The 20,372-nt window shown below is 40.0% G+C and overlaps 1 protein-coding gene across 1 annotated transcript; it reads left to right on the top strand.

The window, feature by feature from the left end:
- Positions 1 to 1,288: 1,288 nt before the first annotated feature.
- Positions 1,289 to 15,862, top strand: LOC124283539 (monocarboxylate transporter 5-like). Its single transcript, XM_046719567.1, has 6 exons — positions 1,289 to 1,372; positions 10,201 to 10,522; positions 12,500 to 12,643; positions 13,408 to 14,355; positions 14,821 to 14,870; positions 15,651 to 15,862. The coding sequence occupies exons 2-6, from the start codon at positions 10,324 to 10,326 to the stop codon at positions 15,774 to 15,776; spliced, it is 1,467 nt and encodes a 488-aa protein (XP_046575523.1). The 5' UTR covers positions 1,289 to 1,372; positions 10,201 to 10,323; the 3' UTR covers positions 15,777 to 15,862.
- Positions 15,863 to 20,372: the final 4,510 nt, after the last annotated feature.

The raw sequence follows: 20,372 nt of genomic DNA, 5'->3' as shown, positions 1-20,372 counted from the left end.
TTCTCAGGCTTCTGAAGAACCTTCACCAACGCAAAGGTGTTTGGATGAGCTCTCATGACGACCTTGTTCAGATGGGAATGCCACCCCTCGAGATGGTTGTTCGTGCGAGGTCCTAGGTTGTCATGCTGGTTCCAGATTCCGACTCTGTAGAAGGCATGGTCGTCAACCCAGGTGCTGATGATGTAGTCGTGCCACTGGACCTTCTGTGGAATCTCGGGAGCATCTTCCATGATCTCTACCCAGGCATCCTGAACCTGCCTTGCAGGCAGAAAGGGTAGAGCTGCAGCACGCCTAATCCGAGTATACACCTCAGGATCCTGGAGACAGACATCAGTGAACTTAAGTTCTTGCACCTTCCTCCACAGAGCTTGTGAATAGTGAAAGTAGCAACCACGGACAGCACTATTTGGGAACACTGCTTCTGTGGCTCTGATGGCGGCGATTTCAAAGTCTGTTTGGATGCTAGTTGGCTGAAACTGTGGTACATTTGCCTAGACAACAACCTTGTACACACTTCGAGTGCACACATGTCAGGCGCCGGTTATTCAGCCTGTAACATAACTTGCTGCCCACCTTTCTGCGACGAGTAGTACTCTACCTTCTTTGGATTCGACATGATTTGAACCAAACTATGCAGAAGTCCCATTTTATTTCAACATATTTCCTTCTCAAACTTACTCAGTACAAAATTTATTGCATGCTAAACAGAAGTAATTAAATTGCTTTTACATATATAGTTCCTGTTGAGAAAGATAGACACATTGTATTGAAAACAAGCAAAAAGGATACATAAGGCACTGCTTGTGCTGATATGATGAGATATCTCTAGGAAGTTTTCATAGTGTAAACAGGTTAAACTCATTAGGGTGGAAGTGACCACTTGTGTGCAGGAAAGCGTATCACTGCTGCTCACCTAAAACAGCATACTCCGTAGCTATTATTGCCTGTAGGCATTAAGAGACCTAACCCCTGAGAACACTTGGCAGTTGGCAGGTGTTTGTTTACACACCAACGGTGCTATGTCCTTACAACTGCCTTTGTGTAGTTTGCTGGATACCGTCAAAAACGTATTTCCCCATTCTTGGTTTTCTTGGGTTTTGTGCACATGCTAAATAGACACATGTGAACACTTTTCTGCAATAACTGGCTTGTTATCACAAATGTTTAGGTTATTTCCCTTTTACGTCGATTATTTCTGGTCTAGTGCGTACTGAGTCCACCAAGTGCATGTTTCAAAAGGCTTGATTTGCATGACTACCTACGCCTTTAACTGTAGCTGTTACTGCGCATTTGCAGTGACCTAGTAGCCTTGAATCACAAGCGCAGTCTGGGCACGGGAGTACACTGCACCGACACTGATAACATTCAGCCGGTGAGTATTGATTACCGTCATGACCATGTGATGTTTCTTTGGGTGTTTCTTTGCTATCGAAAATATCGAATAGATTCGTTGAATGTGTGTATTTTCGTTTATAGCATAGCCTTAGTATATTCATCTTTAAGTCTTCAAGGTTTTCTCGATGTATGCATATTGTGTGTGTGACATCGTATGACTGTACATGTATTTGACGTACATGTTATCACGAGTGACAGATAAGATATATGTGTGAAAGGTCAATCGGCTCTCTGGGGTGGTGTACGGCAAATATGGTATTATGTCATAGATAGTACCTGCTGTCTGGTATGGGGTTCGGGAACCAAGGTATGTATGTGTTAATTCGTAGTTGTTGTCTGGTATGGGGTAAGGGAACTGAGGTATGTATGTGTTAATTCGTAGTTGTTGTCTGGTATGGGGTAAGGGAACTGAGGTGTCTATGTGTCAATTCGTAGTTGTCTGGAATGGGGTAAGGGAACTGAGGTATGTATGTGTTAATTCGTAGTTGTTGACTGGTATGGGGTAAGGGAACTGAGGTGTGTATGTGTCAATTCGTAGTTGTACTTTGTATACGTACCTACCTATTGTAGATAACCCTGAAATAAGGCTTGAACTGTAATGTATCAGCACAGCGAGGGTACTTACACATTCCCAAACACCACAAATGTGAATTAAGCTCGGCATTTGTCTTCGTGGAAAGTGGGTGAGTGTGGTTGTACGCCGCTTTTAGCAATATTCCAGCAATAGCACAGCTTGGACACCAGAAATGGACATCATTCATTGCACCCGTGTGCTGAATCGAACCTGGACCTTCGGCGTGACGAGCCTACGCTTTAACAACTAGGCTACCTCACCGCCCTCTTTGTTGAAAGGAGTATCTCAGTGATAAAGTGTTATCGCATTCAAGTACCCAGATGGGATGCAATGTCTGTAGCACATTTCAGATGTTGTCTATTCTTGTATTTCTGGAATATTGTCATAAACATTGAAATAATATTCACACAACACCGTTTTGCCAAAATGAAAGAAGTATCAGGAAATTCAAACCTACATATAAATGCTAGAAACAGACCCTTTTCAATATTCATGAGAAATTTCTGCTCCCCTAGAAGCATAAAGAACAGATGGAAGGAATAGGTCAACATGGTAGATTATATCGCAAACAAAATACACCCTTCATCTTGGATACCGGACAGTAAAATATGTGAGGCAGTTGTCACATTAGAGAAAATTAACACCACTTCCTTCTGTTACAGAAACATGACTGCAAAGTGTATAAAAATGAAATCACTTTGAAAAAAGCTAGGTAACCAAAGTTTGAAACTCGATTTGACAGTCGTTCATATTGACAGACTTGTCTGTGTAGTGTTGTTTTGATGTCATTAAGGACAAATACGTCACCCCGACGTCCATAGTTCGATTCCCAATATGGGTACTATGTTTGAAGATTATTTGCGTTATAACCCTGCTGTGACATAGCCTTACTGTTGATAAATACAGCTTAAAAGAATGCTTGCTAATTCAGTGAAGTTTATTGGTATAAATGTAGCACCATACACTTGATTGTTAGTGGCTGTATCCTCAAAGGGCTTAACATATCTTAAAAGTAGTGTCCTCCTGAGAGGATACGTAAGTCCCAACACTTTCAAAGTATATTTAAACTTACCAGATCTTTAAACGTAGTATTTAGCTTTCCTACAATTGCCAGCGGCTGAAGGTACGGTGTAAATCCAGCTAGGGTCCATGCAGGTAGCAAAGACACTGTAAGTCCCCATGGTCCCTAGTAAGGTGATCTACCCTTAGTTGCCCTCTATAGCCCTTTTATATTGTATTGTCTTTTATAGTTAAGATATTTTAGATTTTCATGCTAGTTTTATAATTACATCTATCATATTCTAGTTATTTTTACTGTCCTTCGCCGACAGGTTTTTATAATTTGCCATGATTTATTATGCAGTTATAACTTGTGTTTAGTCACGATATGGCTGAAATACTGCCGAGGTGACTTAAAATCGTATCTCACTCAATCACTCACACATACACTGGACATTATAAGTTGTATGCTTCTCTCGAGTGTCTGATGTACGCCTGTTTCTAGCAGTGTCACGCAAGCCGGTAGGCGAGGGATGACACTGCCACGGAAAGACGTACATAAGACCGTATTACCCGAGCATACCACGTATTTATCATACCACCATGTTAAAGGTACAAAACATCATTTTATTTTATTTTGAAGATCGTTACCGACTGTATGACATGTAAACAAAATGGCGTCTGCCTCTCGACTGGATTTCTAAATCAGTGAAAACATGTACTGACAAGCTTCAAACTGCTATAAAATGGTTAATTATGTTTAAGTTGAGTGTGCAAAAGATTCAATGTATGAGATAGTTTAAATAAGCAGTGAAAGTCAGTAAAATAAATCGGTACATAGTGAACTCAAAAACAGCTAATCGAACAGTTTTCGAACTCCGGTCACTGCATGCGTCATATTATGACGTCATACGATTGTTAGCGATACAGCTTCTCGGCGGAGAGTTTAGCGGTAACCGTGGCAGCTGGTAATATTTTTTCAGTCGTCACCCTCCTGGGAGGGGTGATGCGGAAACTTGTTGAAGCGCCATTGACCGCTAAAATTTGAATGTGAAACTGTCCTTATGTGCTAATCGCTTGAACTGTATGGTCATGAAACGAAGGCACCCTTGAAGAGCAACCTCCTCGTGGTGGGTGCTGGGTAACGCCAATGGCTCTTCGCCCCCGTGTGGACCCGGGGTCGAATAGGTCCACAGCACCCCATTGCTGGTTGTAAGAGGCGACCAAATTGGGCAAACCGTTTGCCGTGGGTTGCATCCCTGTGTTGGCAGAGGAAGGGAGTCTGGTGGTTGAGGATGACGGAACCGGCAATAGTGTTCAATAATCCAACACACCACTTCGACCCTAACTTTGCCTAGAAGGGTGGTAGAATAGGCCCGATTCTACCATTCGGCTGGTCACGCCTTGCCCTGTGCATGGAATGTCTATACAAAATTTGGTATTGCATAACACTTTTGGCCATGTTCAAAACAAATTAGCCTCACAGACCCAGGCACAGAAGGCGGTGGCTCATTGGCCAATCTGGTGATGCTGACCTCCGATTTCTGTACGCCTCCAATTGATTGTCATGGACCGAACCATCCTGACCTTTAATCTGGTAGGCAGCTACAGCATTTCATGTCAAATTCGCTGGAGTATAACACCCCCTTATCCCCGGTCTTTGCAGCTATGAGATCCACTGCAATATAAGATCGTCCTTGTTGACACTCCATGGTGGGTGGGGAGAGGGGATGCCGAACCACATTACTTACGACATGGATCCAAGTCCTGTCGTTCCTCTGCTGTTTGTTACCGCTGTGGTGACAAACATGAGGGCAATGAATGTACTAAGGAAGTGAAGTGCACAAACTGCGGTGGTAACCATATGGCCTCTTCCAAGTTTTGTCCAGTGTGGCAACGCGAATCCGAGATCCTAAAGATCAAGCACAAAGAAAATGTCTCCTTTCATGAAGCTAAGAAGAGGGTTGCAAGTTTAACTGCAGCCACTTTAACCATCACGTACTCTTCTGCTGTCTCCCGTCCTTCTATGGCTACTGCAACTATCTCATGTCAGACCGACCTGACATGGGTCATGTCTTCTCAACCAACTCAACTCGACACAACTAAGCCCATCTCAGCCACTCCATCTCTAAAGCCAAAAGTCAAAACTTCTGAATCACAAACACCAGAACAAATGCCAAAACCAGAAACAGAAACTACGTGCAAAAAAGGGAAAAAGAGGCTAGAGAGACTAAAGCAGCTTGAGCAACTGCAAAACACAAAACCAAAGGCCACCTCTCCTTCAGAGGTCACCGTCGAGGTCCATAACTCCTTTGGTCTTCTGGATATGGAGGTAACTCCATCTCCACCTGACACAAATAGGAGTTCATCAAACGCTTTCTCACGTTCACGTGACATGTCACCAGTGGAAGCACCATGAATCCACAAAATATGATTCAATGGAATTGCAGAGGACTTAAGAATAATTATAACGAATTACAGTTATTGATTCAAGACTTCAAACCATCCGCGTTTTGTCTCCAAGAAACCTACCTAAAAAGGACTGATAAATTTGACATCCGTCGGTACAGTTCCTATCACTCCTTTTCTCCTCCCGGTGTAAAAGCTACAGGAGGCACTTCTATCCTGGTGAGGCAGGGCATCCTCCATAGCCCTGTTCCACTTAACACCAACCTACAAACTGTTGCTGTCCGCATGACTCTGAACATATGGTTTAAACTATGTTCACTCTATCTTCCTCCCTCCTCAACTGTCCACCTATCAGATCTTCAGAACTTGTATAATCAACACCCAAAGCCCTGCATAAGCATGGGCGACCTGAACGGACATAACATAAATAATAAGGGAAAGGTCCTTGAAGATTTTCTCTCCAATAATGATCTATGCATCTTCAACGATGGATCAAACACCTATCTCCATCCTGCCACTGGAACATACTCTGCACTTGATCTATCACTTACGGATTCTAATCTCTTAAACGAGTTTGAATGGTCGGTCCACAATGACCTTTGTGGAAGTGACCACTTCCCAACTATTCTTACTCCAGTTACTCCCGCGGACGAACCACCTTCAACAAGATGGCCAATTGGCCATTATTCCAAACTCTCTGCTCTGAAAAGCTTATACCGGACAACTTCAGGAATTTTCCTGATCCCATGGAACTATTTTCTGATATCTTAAATACTATTGGAGACGAAATTATTCCTAAGTCTTCTGCAAACCCGCACATACGCAAACCATGGTTTGATACAAACTGCAAACAAGCTAGGAAAAATAGGAAGAAGGCGGAACAATACTTCCGCCAACACCCTACTGTGCCTAACCTGAATGCCGTTAAAATGACAAATAGCAGGGGGGCAAGACGTACATTTAAACAAACTAAACGCCGGTCATGGAAGAAATATGTGTCCAAAATCAACTCCCGCACACCCATGTCCAAGGTGTGGAACATGATTCAAAAGATTAAGGGCAAAGGATCCAAATCTGGTGTTCACCATCTCAAAGATGGTGACTCCCTTTTAACCAATAAAGTTGAAATCGCAAACAAACTTGGCGAAACTTTGACAAACTACTCCTCCTCGTCAAACTATAACCCTAAGTTCCAGAAATACCAAACCCAAAAGGAAAAGAAACCAGTCAATTTTAACTCTGATAATGGTGAGGATTACAATGAAACGTTTTCTCTCCATGAACTACGTACTGCACTAGGGCAGGCTCACGACACTGCAGCAGGAGCTGATGATATTCATTATCAGCTTCTGAAACACCTTCCTGATTCAAGTTTGGAAACTCTACTCAATATATTTGAAGACATTTGGACAACCGGCAACTTTCTTCCTTAGTGGCACAACGCCATTATCATCCCTATACCAAAACCTGGCCGGGATCATACCGATCCCTCAAACTACCGTCCTATATCACTAACTAGCTGTGTTTGTAAAACCATGGAGCGCATGGTCAACAATCGATTAATCTGGTACTTGGAGACCAATAACCTCCTTAGTGACCTCCAATGTGGTTTCCGTAAAAACCGAAGTACCATTGACCATCTGGTGCGTCTGGAATCTTTCATAAAAAATTCCATCGTCAACAAACAACATACTGTATCTATCTTCTTCGATTTAGAAAAAGCATATGATACAACGTGGAAACATGGTATCTTAAATGATTTACATGATTTTGGATTGAGGGGCAGATTACCTCAGTTCATATCTCATTTTTTAAACAACAGACAATTTCAAGTACGGGTAGGTTCCACATTGTCTGATTATTTCCACCAAGATCAGGGCGTCCCTCAAGGCAGCATCCTGTCTGTCACCCTTTTTAGCATCAAAATTAACAGCCTCACTAACGTCCTGAACAGTTGTGTTGATGGGTCCCTTTTCGTGGACGATTTCAATATTTCATGCCGTGGTAAGAACATGCACACAATAGAAAGGCAGCTACAACTCTGCCTTAACAAAATCCAAAAATGGGCCAATGAAAATGGCTTTAAGTTTTCAAAATCCAAAACAAATTTACTTTTGTCGTAAATACAGACCACACAAGGATCCAGACGTATATTTAGATGGTACTCCCATCAAGGTAGTAGAAGAGGCCAAATTCCTGCGACTCATATTCGACCGCCACCTGACATTCTTACCACACATAAAATATTTGAAAACCAAGTGCATGAAGGCTCTGGACTTACTAAAAGTCGTTTCAAATACAGAATGGGGAGGGGATCAGATTACCTATTGTTAATGGTGGAGCCTGCAAAAGCAATTTAGAAAAATTAGATTCTATCCACCACCAAAGCCTAAGGCTCTGTCTGGGAGCTTTTAGGACCTCTCCGGTAGACAGTCTATATGCAGAGGCTAACGAACCTTCCCTTGAACAACGCCGCATTACACTTTCACTGCAGTATATCACTAAACTACGTTCAAATCAGTCCAATCCAGCATACAATTCTGTTTTCAACCCTCTCTATGAAAACTTGTTTCCTAAACTGCCAAGCCTGGTTCCACCACTTGGAATCAGAATCCAACCACACATATCTGCAGCTAAAATTGATCTCAGTAGCATAGCACCCTACCGACTCCTGTCTTCACCACCCTGGCAGATGGTGAAACCACAGGTCGATCTTACCCTCTCTAAACTCAGAAAGTCTGAAACAAATCCCTTGGTGTTCCAGCAGGAATACATCCAGTTACGTTCCAAATATGATACCCATAGATCCATTTTCACAGACGGATCCAAGGATGAGGGCCTAGTTGCCAGTGCTACAGTCATTGGATATAAGACTGTCTCCTCTAGGATTCCCGACAACAGTTCCATTTTCACTACCGAGGCCAAAGCTATCTTTTCAGCTTTGACCTATATTAAACAGCAGAATCATTCCAAAAACTTCATCGTTTTCACAGATTCATTATCTTGCCTTCAAGCACTTCAAAATGTTATTTCAAGCCACCCAATCATTCTGGACATTTTAGAACTTTACAACGACCTCTCTACTGGCCACAGTGACATCGTCCTCTGCTGGTTGCCGGGTCACGTGGGCATAGCAGGTAACAGAAAAGCTGATGCTGCAGCAAAAGCAGCTCTTGACAAGCCCTTATCTCCACTGCTGATCCCGTACAGTGATTTCAAACCCACTATCAAAAGCTATACTCGGGACCTCATGCAAAAAAGATGGGACACTCAAGTAGAAAGAAATAAACTGTATAAATTGAAGCCAGCAATTGGTTATACCTACTTGGGTTGTCAGTCAAGACGTGACGAGGTAATTTTACGACGATGTCGATGTCGTATTGGCCACAGTCGGTTTACTCATGACTATCTGCTTAAAACGGATGGGGATGGACCGACCCCCCATGTGTGTCTCTTGCAATGAGGTTTTCACCATCAAGCATATCCTGCTTGAATGCGTGGACCTATCGTCTGCAAGGGACTCACAATATGATGCAACGAATCTAAAAGATCTGTTCTCCCGCGTGAGCGCTCATCTGATAGTGAACTGCCTGAGGGAAATTGATCTGTATCATAAATTGTGACTGTGAAATATCACTATCATAAATTGTAACTGTGAAATGTGACTAACAAATTGCCCACCTTTAAATTTGGTGCTATGACTTTTTCTGCTTTTAAATGACAATGTAATGAATATATGTTTTTGAAATAAAACTCATTCCGAGTATGTACTTAAAATGTTTATTAATGCAAACTTGTTCTCGTCACTATATGGCTGGAATAATGCCGATGTGACGCAAAACTAACCCAATCCAACCAACTCATGAAACGAAATATTTATATTCTTTCGTAATGGTGCTTAAATTGTAATGAATGAATGTATTTTGTATGATCAAATTTAGGGCTTGAAAGTGATTGTTTATACATGGTAAAATGGTAATGAAAACATGTGTCAGTGATACAACATATCTCCAGACCTTTGGACTATACATAGTAAACATTATAAACATACTTTAGTATTTGGTGTTGTAAGCGTTTATGAATATTGTTAACTGATATCAAAAACCAGTGCCCAGTTCCATACACAAGTGATTCGCTGTGACATGGAGAAGGCTTCGTAGTGGGGTTTGTATTTTTGTTTTCTTCTCCTTTTTTGGTGGTGGGGGGGGGGGCGGAACTGAGGCTTTTAATGAGCTTAGCCTGCATAGTCTTCACTTCGACGTTTACTGTCTTATTCTCTAAATTGTTTTGATCCCATTCTAGTTTTCATTAACTACGAGGCTCCGTGTCTCTCTGGCGTCATGCAAAACGTACAACTACCGACATTGAAGTCCAACAATAGCTACCATACAGTGATGTCAGTTGTACCTTATAAAGTGCCGTACACAGTATTCCATTAATGTCGTGAGAAGACCTTTAGTTAAGCGGTATTGTTTACTTATCCGAGTTTAGTTAACCGGACTCTAATAGTGATAATTAATGAAGAAATTTGCCAGGACTAAAGAATAGTGTTTACTTATCCGGTCTGTTTAGTTAAGCGGTCTTTACTTAGGCGGTTACCAGTGTACTTTAAATAAGTATGATTTATAAGGCAGCTTCCAAGATAATGGAAGGGCGTGGCTATTTATGTATGAAGATGTGAACATTTTCAAACGTTCCGAAACGAGGCCTACATGCAAATATCACCAAATTAATATTGAAAATGTACACAAAAATCAACACTATTCTAAACGTCGTGTCTTATCACTTTATTATTTGTGGAATACATACTGCTTGGTTTGCAGGAACCACTATGACACGTCAGAAATACTATACAAAGTAGATGCAAACCGTACTCAGGTTTTGAGGAAGAAGACACATTCAAGAATATAGGACAAAACACTGGATGTCTGTTGGAAAACAAAACCATGAAGCGCCAAACAAAGGACATTGATCGCGGATATGCATGGGTGGTTTGTGGTGCTTGCTTTGCTATGCAGGTGCTCTGTGGTGCTCTAAACTCTTCACCTGGGGTCATTACACCGGCCATTCTGGAAGAGGTTGATGGCGATTTGGTCAAAGTATCGTGGGTAGGGTCAACATTACTTGGAACGTTCTCAATGTGCGGTAAGTGTGCTTGTTTCAGGGCTACAACAATACGTTTTAGCTGTCAGTTGAACAGAGCAGAGGTTCAGGTCGAATGTTAAACTACGTGTGTGGCAAACTCGTTTGAGAAGGCAATTCATATCATTACGGTTTATTCTGTTGCTCACGCCTGATTCACCACGGAGAGCAAATGTGCATTACTCCATTACATTATTGTTCAATGTACCTCTTAATGCTTTGTTATATAATGATATATATATAGGTTATATCCCAAAACTTCCACATCCCAAAACTTACACATCCCAATACCAGCACACATTGTTAAAACAACAACTCAACATCACCCCTTTGTAGGTAATAGGATAGCCCAGGAAGAGCACTGAACTGAAACAACAGATAATTATATATCACCTGACTTAGCAGAGTACAGATTTTAGTAGAGAAGAGAGCAGTTATATATATATTTAGTTAATGAATCGGAAATATATCTATAATATAAATTCGTGTATATTTCATGTAGGCAAAAATTGTAAATTTTGTATTGTTATTTTACCTTGAACTGTTGTTGATTACTTTCATAGTATTCTGAATATACAAAACATAAATTATGCAAGCTTAACGTACATTTAATGTACATGTATATTAAAATATGTAGTTTTACAATATAACATGGCTAATGGGTTTTTGAAATTTTATATTTATCTCTTAAAAGGGGCCAAACAATTCCTTTCAAATCTGATTTGCAAATATAAAGTAATGTGTAGCAAAAAATTTAAAATGAGAATATGATTTGTATTATGCTTACGTGAAGCTCTACTACCAAACATACTTGCACTACAAATTTCAGACATAAACACATAAATCAATTTTAATGAAATAAGGACATCGATAATGTTGTGGTATGGACATTGGCATTAATTGTTATGGTAGTGACACAATAACGGTAGTGACATTTTTAATAATAGCCAGTTTTATATGTTTACTTTTAAAGATAATTTTATGAAAATTGTCAGTCAGATATTTCAGGATGTTTAAAGAATATGTAATAGGCAACAGATTTACTTTTGGATGTCCCTGTCATGTAAAAAACTGCGTGTTACGGCAGTGACACTGTGACGGTATATAATGTCACTACAGTAACAACATTATCACAGTCGTGTTCTTCTACGTCAGACTCTTCAGGTGCATCAGAGACAGAACCGTCCACTTGCTCCAACAAGAGTACAAAGTGACAGGGTTATGACTGTCAAATGTGCGGGTGAAATCTTAGACACTATAGGACATAAGTTCGATACAAATATTCTACATAGACTGTTATATCAAACCAGAAAAGATATGTATTTGTGTTAATATATTACTAAGTGATTGTTTGTATTCACTACTGATTAATGGGTTAAACCATTACAGACTGAGGTAATCAGTATGCTAAAGTGTGTGCAGTCAACCAGAAATGTTGTTGTTATAAGCTGTGGAAGTTTTGGGATGTGGAAGTTTTGGGAGGATACCACATAGGAACTATGTATTGTACATTTAGATGTACTTTATTGACAGGTTGATTGATTGGGCAATTAGGTGATACCTATTGACATTGATTTGAGCAGGCATACGTATCTGTGCGGTTCCTAAAGAACCGACAGTCTGCAAGACTCGGAAGACCTTATTGTTACGTCAGTATTTGCCACACACAACTCAGGGTCATTGTGTACACATTAGGGACACACGTTCGGTATCTCACGTAATACATAAGTGACTGTTCATCAGTATTTTGAAACATTTGTCTGCAATGATTGATGCTCAACCACGAAATAATGTTGAAGTTCCCATGTTGAAGTTCATTACAGGAAGAAAAAAACACTAAATATGCAGCATATTTACTAAAGTTTGTTGTAGAAACAGTATGATGAAAGAAATACATGGTTCCTTCAAAGAACAAAATGTTTCAAATGAAATTCGGACACACAGCTACAAACATACCAAACTAATGACGGACTTTTTCAGGACCATTGGCAGGAATTATTCAAGACAGAATTGGAAACAGATGGACAGGTATTCTGGGTGGCATATTGATGTTTGTAGGACTGACAGCTGCATCCTTTTGTAGGACTGTCACTGGTTTGATCCTTACGTTTGGAGTCATAGCAGGTAAGATTCAACATGCTTGCTGTGTATACTTGACTCGAACAGTATGGTCAATGTGGCACTTTGATTCATGGTCTTAAACCAAAATAAAAAATGAAAGAAATGTATCTTACAAAAATAATCTTCAAATGTGCTTGGTAGATTCTGACAACATTATTGAGTTGAGATATTTGAAACTCAGTAGTGGGAGGCCACCAAATTTCGAGGTGCCGAATTAACCTAATGCTATTTTTTTAGTTATTACCTCAAGGGTTAAAATAAGTGGAAGCTGGTATCCTTTTGATATTTACACAGTGTGCTGTTAGTAAATGATCCTCGAAGCAGACAGTTAAACAAAGATGTATTTTCATTGGACGACGGATCTATTTCTCTCTCACTGACTTCATTCACAAATCCAGGGCATTCTTTTCCATATATTGTACGTGCTACAGTCTCACTATTTCGAGATTTACAAGACCGGAACATAGTTCTGATCACCAACATTTCACATTATGGTCAACCAAACATTCATTTCTCATGAGTTTCAGTTTACAATCAAAGCAATTACAAAAAGTTACAGCTAAATTCGCGTTTGTAAACATGGCTGACCATTTGTCACCTTGAAAGTTTATGACCTCTGAAAGTGGATGGAGATCTGACAGGAACTTTAAAAAGTGACACATTTTCCGTAATTTCTCGTACGTCGTTGATTATTCTGTGAATTTACGCGTAATAACTCATTCATGTATACTTCCACAACCTGCTAACGTCTGTATTTATATCCACAGGTTTAGGTTGTGGTCTGGCTGCTAACGTGAGTGGCGTGGCTCCGAGCAACAACTTCAATAAGAGACTCCAAGTAGCATACGGTATCTGCATGTCTGGAGGTGGAGTAGGACTGCTGGTAATCGGACCATTAGCAGTTCAGCTGTTAGAGATGTACAGATTATCAGGCGCGTTGCTTATTTTGGGTGCCATTGCATGCAATGTGTGCTTAGCTGGAGCTCTAATTCGACCACTGATGCAAGAGGAGTCAATGTCAGTAGATCTTGCTCGCCAAGAAGACACAGGGGAGATTTGTGATGCACAAGGAGACCCTACAATGACGATGCAATCGCAACATAATGTTCTAACTGCAGAAAATACGACCGTCAAGTCTGAACAGCGTGACGAGGACTGTCCTGGGAGAAGTAATGAAACGGCAGAATCTCTGTCTGAACACACCGCGCTATTAACAACTGAAAACTCACGGAGTAGGATAATACCTCAATGTGTAGCCTTGTTCTGCACAAATGGATTTTTCTTGTATCTGCTCAGTATCCTTTTCTGGTCTCTTGGGGATGCAGCCTGCATGGTTCATTTACCAAATTTTGCTGAATTGAGAGGCAGTACACCTGCACAGTCTGCAAGTTTGTTCACTGTCATGGGTGTGCCTGCACTTTGTTCCGGACTGCTGGCTGGTTTTGCCTCTTCTGATCCAGCTATTGGAAACATTATCCTTCACGTTGGACTACTAGGAATGACAGGAGTATCCCTTCTGTTACTCCCCGTGCTGTCACATACGTACAGTCTCCAAATGATTTTCAGTGCCCTGTATGGTACATACAGTCAGGGACCTTTTACATTGGTTAGTCCTATATGCATTGAGCTGATAGGCCGATCCAAATTGGCCGTTGGCTATGGTATATGTTCCTTTTTCTTTGGACTCGGCAACATGGTTGGACCAATCATTGCAAGTAGGTTACACTTGGACGTATATTTTGCCGGTGAATGTGTGAGTGGCTGATACGATAATGCGTTAATTAATGTGTTCATAGACGGCTCGTATCCCACTACCTGAGTGGTTGAGTGAGTTTAGTTTTACGCCGCACTCCGCAATATGCCAGCTATATGGCGGCGGTCTGTAAATAATCGAGTCTGGACCAGACAATCTAGTGATCAACAGCATTAGCATCGATCTGCGCAATTGGGAACCGATGACATGTGTCAACCAAGCCAGCGAGCCTGACCACCCGATCCCGTTAGTCGCCTCTTACGACAAGCATGGGTTACTGAAGGTACATTCTAACCCGGACTTTCACGGGTCCCATTACCTGACTGGTGCGTGGTGGTATGAACTAGTTATGAAACATGCATAGTCATAGATACCCAAATATGCATTTTGGTATATATGACTTAAGATTTTAGTTTTTGTGTTTCAGGCCTTATCTATAAAGTACTGGAGTGTATGACTTCACGTTTCTTTTCTCAGGTAGGTAATTGTGATCACCCTTATTGAAAAATCGCACTATTGTAAGGAAACAAGTAAAATAAGTTTTATGCACTCCACCAGATGCAAATATGTCGAAAGAGAATAGTCCACTAAGTGATCAGAGAGTAAGTGTAGACTTTGTATTTTGTTCAGACATAAACCTTCGCGTCCCATTTGTTGGACTAATCAGTACGACAAGCAATTAATGAAGCATGCAACTTTATGGATGACAACTCCTTGTTTACTGTAAAGAGCCTCGTTTCGATGTAGATTTCTGCACCGTTATCGCGTAAAGATTGATAACAGTGTAAGAATCTACATCAAAAGGTCGCTCTGTGCAATAAACAAGATGTCATCCATAAAGTTGTATGCTTCATTGTTTACTCCCCATGTTCAAGAATGCTGAACCTGCAGGAAAATGTTTTCAAACAATTGACAAACCATTGATTGTGAGGCGGTTACCTTTTATTTCTGATAAAGACAAACAATTAATTTTAAGAGGAAAACCACAATCGTACATTTTTTAGAAACAACATGTTTTCTTTGTAAACATCGGATTTTATTTTCTGTAAATATACATTTAATGTGCTTGTTGTCTAGTTGTTTCAGTACAAAATGTCTCCCAACATCAGTGCCTCATTGTTGTCTGCATATTTTATAGTAAGGGAGTATAGTTTTAAGCTGTTTCAGAAATATATCAGCAATACCACGGCGGAGGACACCGGACATAGGTACATATCTTTTTAACTCTGTGTATATTTGTTCATTGTTCCGTTGCAGGTGCCTGCTTCATCACTAGTGCCATCCTCGCCTTGTGTATTCCATTGGCCAAGAAGTCAACATAAATGGACATTTAAATCAGCTCAAATGCATACCTTCTCACGCATAGTTGCAAATTCTGCTTAAGAATGCAAGGCTTTAAATTGAGCCGACCAAGCAGAGAACATATATGTGACCTGCGGTTAATTCCTAAATAAACTAAGCTTTCAGTTCCTGAACCAACAGTTTTTTTCCGGGCGCTTAGCTGCCAACCGAACTGAATGAATATTCAATGGTAAAGAGATGGTAAGAGATTACTAAGAAAAAGAAAATATTTTATTTGTGTGTCACATGTTATACATAAAACATACATAGACACTTTAAAACACTCAATAAAATATAACATCCGGCCATATGGCCTATGAAACTGTAACAGGAGGATGCTGCTCAGGTCCTCAGGTCCGCAGGATTCAGGGCTTTGAAGCCACAATGACAACAGAACACAAGATATTATAAACAAAATTAATTTATTTCAAACTCAACAAATATATATCCCGGAATCAACAATAAACTAAGTTAAATAAACAACAACAAAATAATGCCTCCAAGGATCCTAAGAAAAGTGAAAACCCTATTAAAAATACCTAGTCTACAGAAACAATAGTGACCCCAGAGTAAAAAATATTCTGCCCTTTGATACCCCTAACCTACAAGTTTTACCCAATAAAATTCTTGCTCTGAAAATTACCCATTAAATGCCTACAAAAGAAAAGTTCAATGGACTGATCTAAATGCTCATGAGATACTCATGCACTGGCCCATCCCAATGTATTTCAATGGGGAAAAGCATACTAGGCACATGCCTAGTGGGTCCTTACCCCTCAAGAGCTAAATGGATAAGCCCACAGAAGCCTAAGCCTGGTGTATCTTTTCTAGTCTAGCCTATGCCTAACCCTGTCCCAACCCTAAAAGAGAACAAGCTTAATTTATACTAAGAAACCTAACCATTACAAGACACAAGACACTACATTATACCTGAAACAGATTGTAGTGCATACAATATCACAGATTTACAAGCAACAGTGAAGTGTGGTATGTTTAATTACAGGACTACACAGTGCGTTTACGTATATTTAACGTTTTAGTAACCAATGCAGCTAAAGGTTTTATTAATTTGACATTACCTAGCATAAATGTGGCCTGCTCAGTAGGCAACAAGTGAAAGAAGGGTTAGTATTTAATACATTTTCCCACAAGTCATATCGTAAATCCGAACATAGCGGACAGCTGACCAAAAAGTGAACTTCGTCCTCAATCGTATTGTCATCACAACATTTATAAATTATATCATCTGAAGGTGTTTTGGAGCGTGTATATCTACAGACCTCTTTTTTACCAAAGGTACCTATCGTAACTTACTAAGTATATTGCAATGAGATTTAGGTAGAATAACAGTAACATATGGCTCAGCTGTTAATAATTTCTTAAATTCTCTGTAAGTACGGAGTTTATTCCGTTAGGTTTGCCTCTGTCGTTCCAAAGTTCTTAATCGAATTCGAACTATCTGAATATCGTATCCACTGTGAAACATAATGGAATTCCAATTAAGACATATTATACAGGTCCACCACGTGGAGATCTAAATTGTTAAGAATATTAAAAAACAGTTCTATATATAAGCCTTATTTAGTACAGAAGTTATACAACTGAATTGGTTTGTACCCATAGCATAAGATAGGCTGGACATATCCTGCTATCATAGCAATATCATCAGCGTACAGTAGTGTACTCAACATAACTCAATCAATGTTAACACCACAATTGAGATTGTCGATTTCTTCAGCCAGGTCATTAATATTAATAATTTAATAATTTATTACCGTGTCATGTTGTTTCAGAATATATACAATGGTAAAATATATGTATGTAACAACCGGGCCGCATAAGACACAACATCTAAAACATTACTATACATAGGAGAAAAAATAATGATAATAATAATCAGACACCCCAGCTCTCTCGGATAAGCATACAGACACATTCAAACCTTACGGACAGGCACACCACCTCACTGAGTCAGACACACTGATTCATTCTAACAGACATACCATCTCAGTCGGTCAGACGCTGAAACTCATTCGAACAGACACATCGACTCACTCAGTCAGACACAACAACTCACTTGGACAGACACACCAACTCACTCGAACAGACACACGGACTCACTCGGACAGACACCCCGACTCACTCGGACTGACTCGTTCGAACAGACACACCAACTCACTCGAACAGACACACCCACTCACTAGGACAGACACCCCGACTCACTCGGACTGACTCACTCAAACAGACACACGGACTCACTCAAACAGACACACCAACTCACTCGTAAAGACACACCAACTCACTCGAACAGACACACCAACTCATTCGGACAGACACACCAACTCACTCGAACAGACAGACCAACTCACTCGGACAGACACACTGACTCACTGGGACAGACACACCAACTCATCCGGACAGACACACCAACTCACTCGAACAGACAGACAGACTTACTCGGACAGACACACGGACTCTCTCGGAGAGACACACCAACTCACTCCAACAGACATACCAACTCATTCGGACAAACACACCAACTCACTCGAACAGACATACCAACTCACTCGGACGGACTCACTAACTGACTTTTTGCCGGACGCTTTTGTTCGGAATCTGTTTCGATCTAACAAACGGTCTCACACTATACTTCATCTCGATTTTCTATTTCACCAGTTCAATTTGGTATATTTTCTCCTCTACACATTAGGAACATTTTCAGAAAATGGTTACATGAAGACATGAATAAATATATTTGTTTTCATAAATATGCAGAAATATACAAATATACACATATACAGAAATATACAGAAATATACATAATTATTCCAACACAGGGACACCAACCAGGTCTTAGACAATATCCCCATGTGCCTCAGGGGTGTAAGCCCAATTCACTGTAATATGAACATTCCAGCAGAAAATTAATCTCAATTTCAACTAGACCTTTGTCACACAATGTACACAATCTTTCAAGTAAGGGAGTAATAGGCTTGGTGTATCTACCGCTTTCAATGTTGAGAAGTAAGTTTCCACACTTCAGTGATGCTACTAATTTTCTGTGTTGTCTTCAAAATGGCATTCTCACGTATGCTGAAGTCGATATTTCCTTTTTAAACAGTCTGTAGGTTCTTGATTTATTACCATTTAACTAAGTATTGTTGTCATTAAATAAATCTGAGTTCCAATTCTCTCTATCCCATATATCTAACACATGTAAAGCACAGCTGAGGAAGTTGGATCTGTTTGTTGATACAGAATAACCAATTACATCTCCGTGAATCTGAAGTTTCTTCATAAGTTCCATAACTCTATAGTCCCATGAAGACATTCCTCTGACTGACCATTTATGGACAACAGCTGGTAAATAATCACTATGGGCTGTTACAGTTTTATCTCAGCACTTCAATCCTGATTTTTTAGTATGAACTTCTTCACCCAATGTCACCTCTGACAGCTGTGTTAGAACTGTTTTTTCCTCGCTGCCCAGAAAATTCTGATGGCCTTATTTTGTATATAATGGATTTCCTTGTACATATTCATACCCCAGACAGAAGCACTGTAATTACGTATAGGCAGTATAAATATTATTATATTAAGTATAAACAGAGAGGCCACCGAGAGCATTGAACTTGGTCATTATCACACCAAGTGCTCTGTTGGCAGATTTAGACACTTCTTGCACTGATTTGTTATAATCACAAAATCCATGTATCCACATACCTTAATATTTATATTGAACACAATATTTGATTATCATATCACCACAACCGAACTGCACTGTTGAACTGCACTATTAATGTAAATAGAAAACAGAGTCGGCTACATTACAAAACCAATATCTACCTTATCAAACGCTTTCATATCATCACACAAAGGTAGATTTCCTAGTTACCTTTCTGTTGTTGATTACAGAATATAGACTATAAATGTGTTCTTGAGTACTACGCTTGGATTGGAAGCCATTCTGTTCCTAAACCACCACATCATGTAATTCTAGCCACTTTGTAAGTCTAGTATTACCCACAGAATATGATAGACGGACAGACATATTTCAAGTCTGTATTTCTAGGCCAAGGGCCCATAATACAAAAATGCAGGCACATTGGTACATCATATTGTGAATGCTTACGTATTGGCACTGTAAACATAATGAATAAACATTGTAATATCAGATTTGCTGCTTACTTTCTTTAAATCAATCAATCGTTTATTCCGCATGTGTGGCCTCCAGCCCATATACAGATGATACAGCAGGTTGGAACTTGCATGCTACAAAATTTTGATGTCTCAGACGTAGTGCACAGTCAACATAAAGTTGTAGCTTAATAATAACTATTGCATCGTTAGATGCCATTAGGTTTGTGAAATTAGTTTTTATATCATAGGATGTACAGACAAACGGTAGGTATTTAGATCTTAAGCTCTCATAAGCTGGATATATCATAACAATATGAAATTCATCTTCAATCATGTCTAACGTACACACTTTACACAGTCGCAGAGTTCTTATTACGTTATAATATCGACCAAGTTCAACTTGTAATCTGGCCATGCCAATACGCAGTTTCGCCAAGTCATGACGACATAAGGAACAATCGCCATGAGTTAAATCCAATTCCGGTTGTAAATTCAATT

This window comes from Haliotis rubra, unplaced genomic scaffold, assembly GCF_003918875.1.
Source record: "Haliotis rubra isolate DU_JTF1 unplaced genomic scaffold, ASM391887v1 Scf1094, whole genome shotgun sequence".
In the NCBI taxonomy this organism is placed as follows: Eukaryota; Metazoa; Mollusca; class Gastropoda; order Lepetellida; family Haliotidae; genus Haliotis; species Haliotis rubra.
This window is presented reverse-complemented; position numbering and strand designations above follow the sequence as displayed.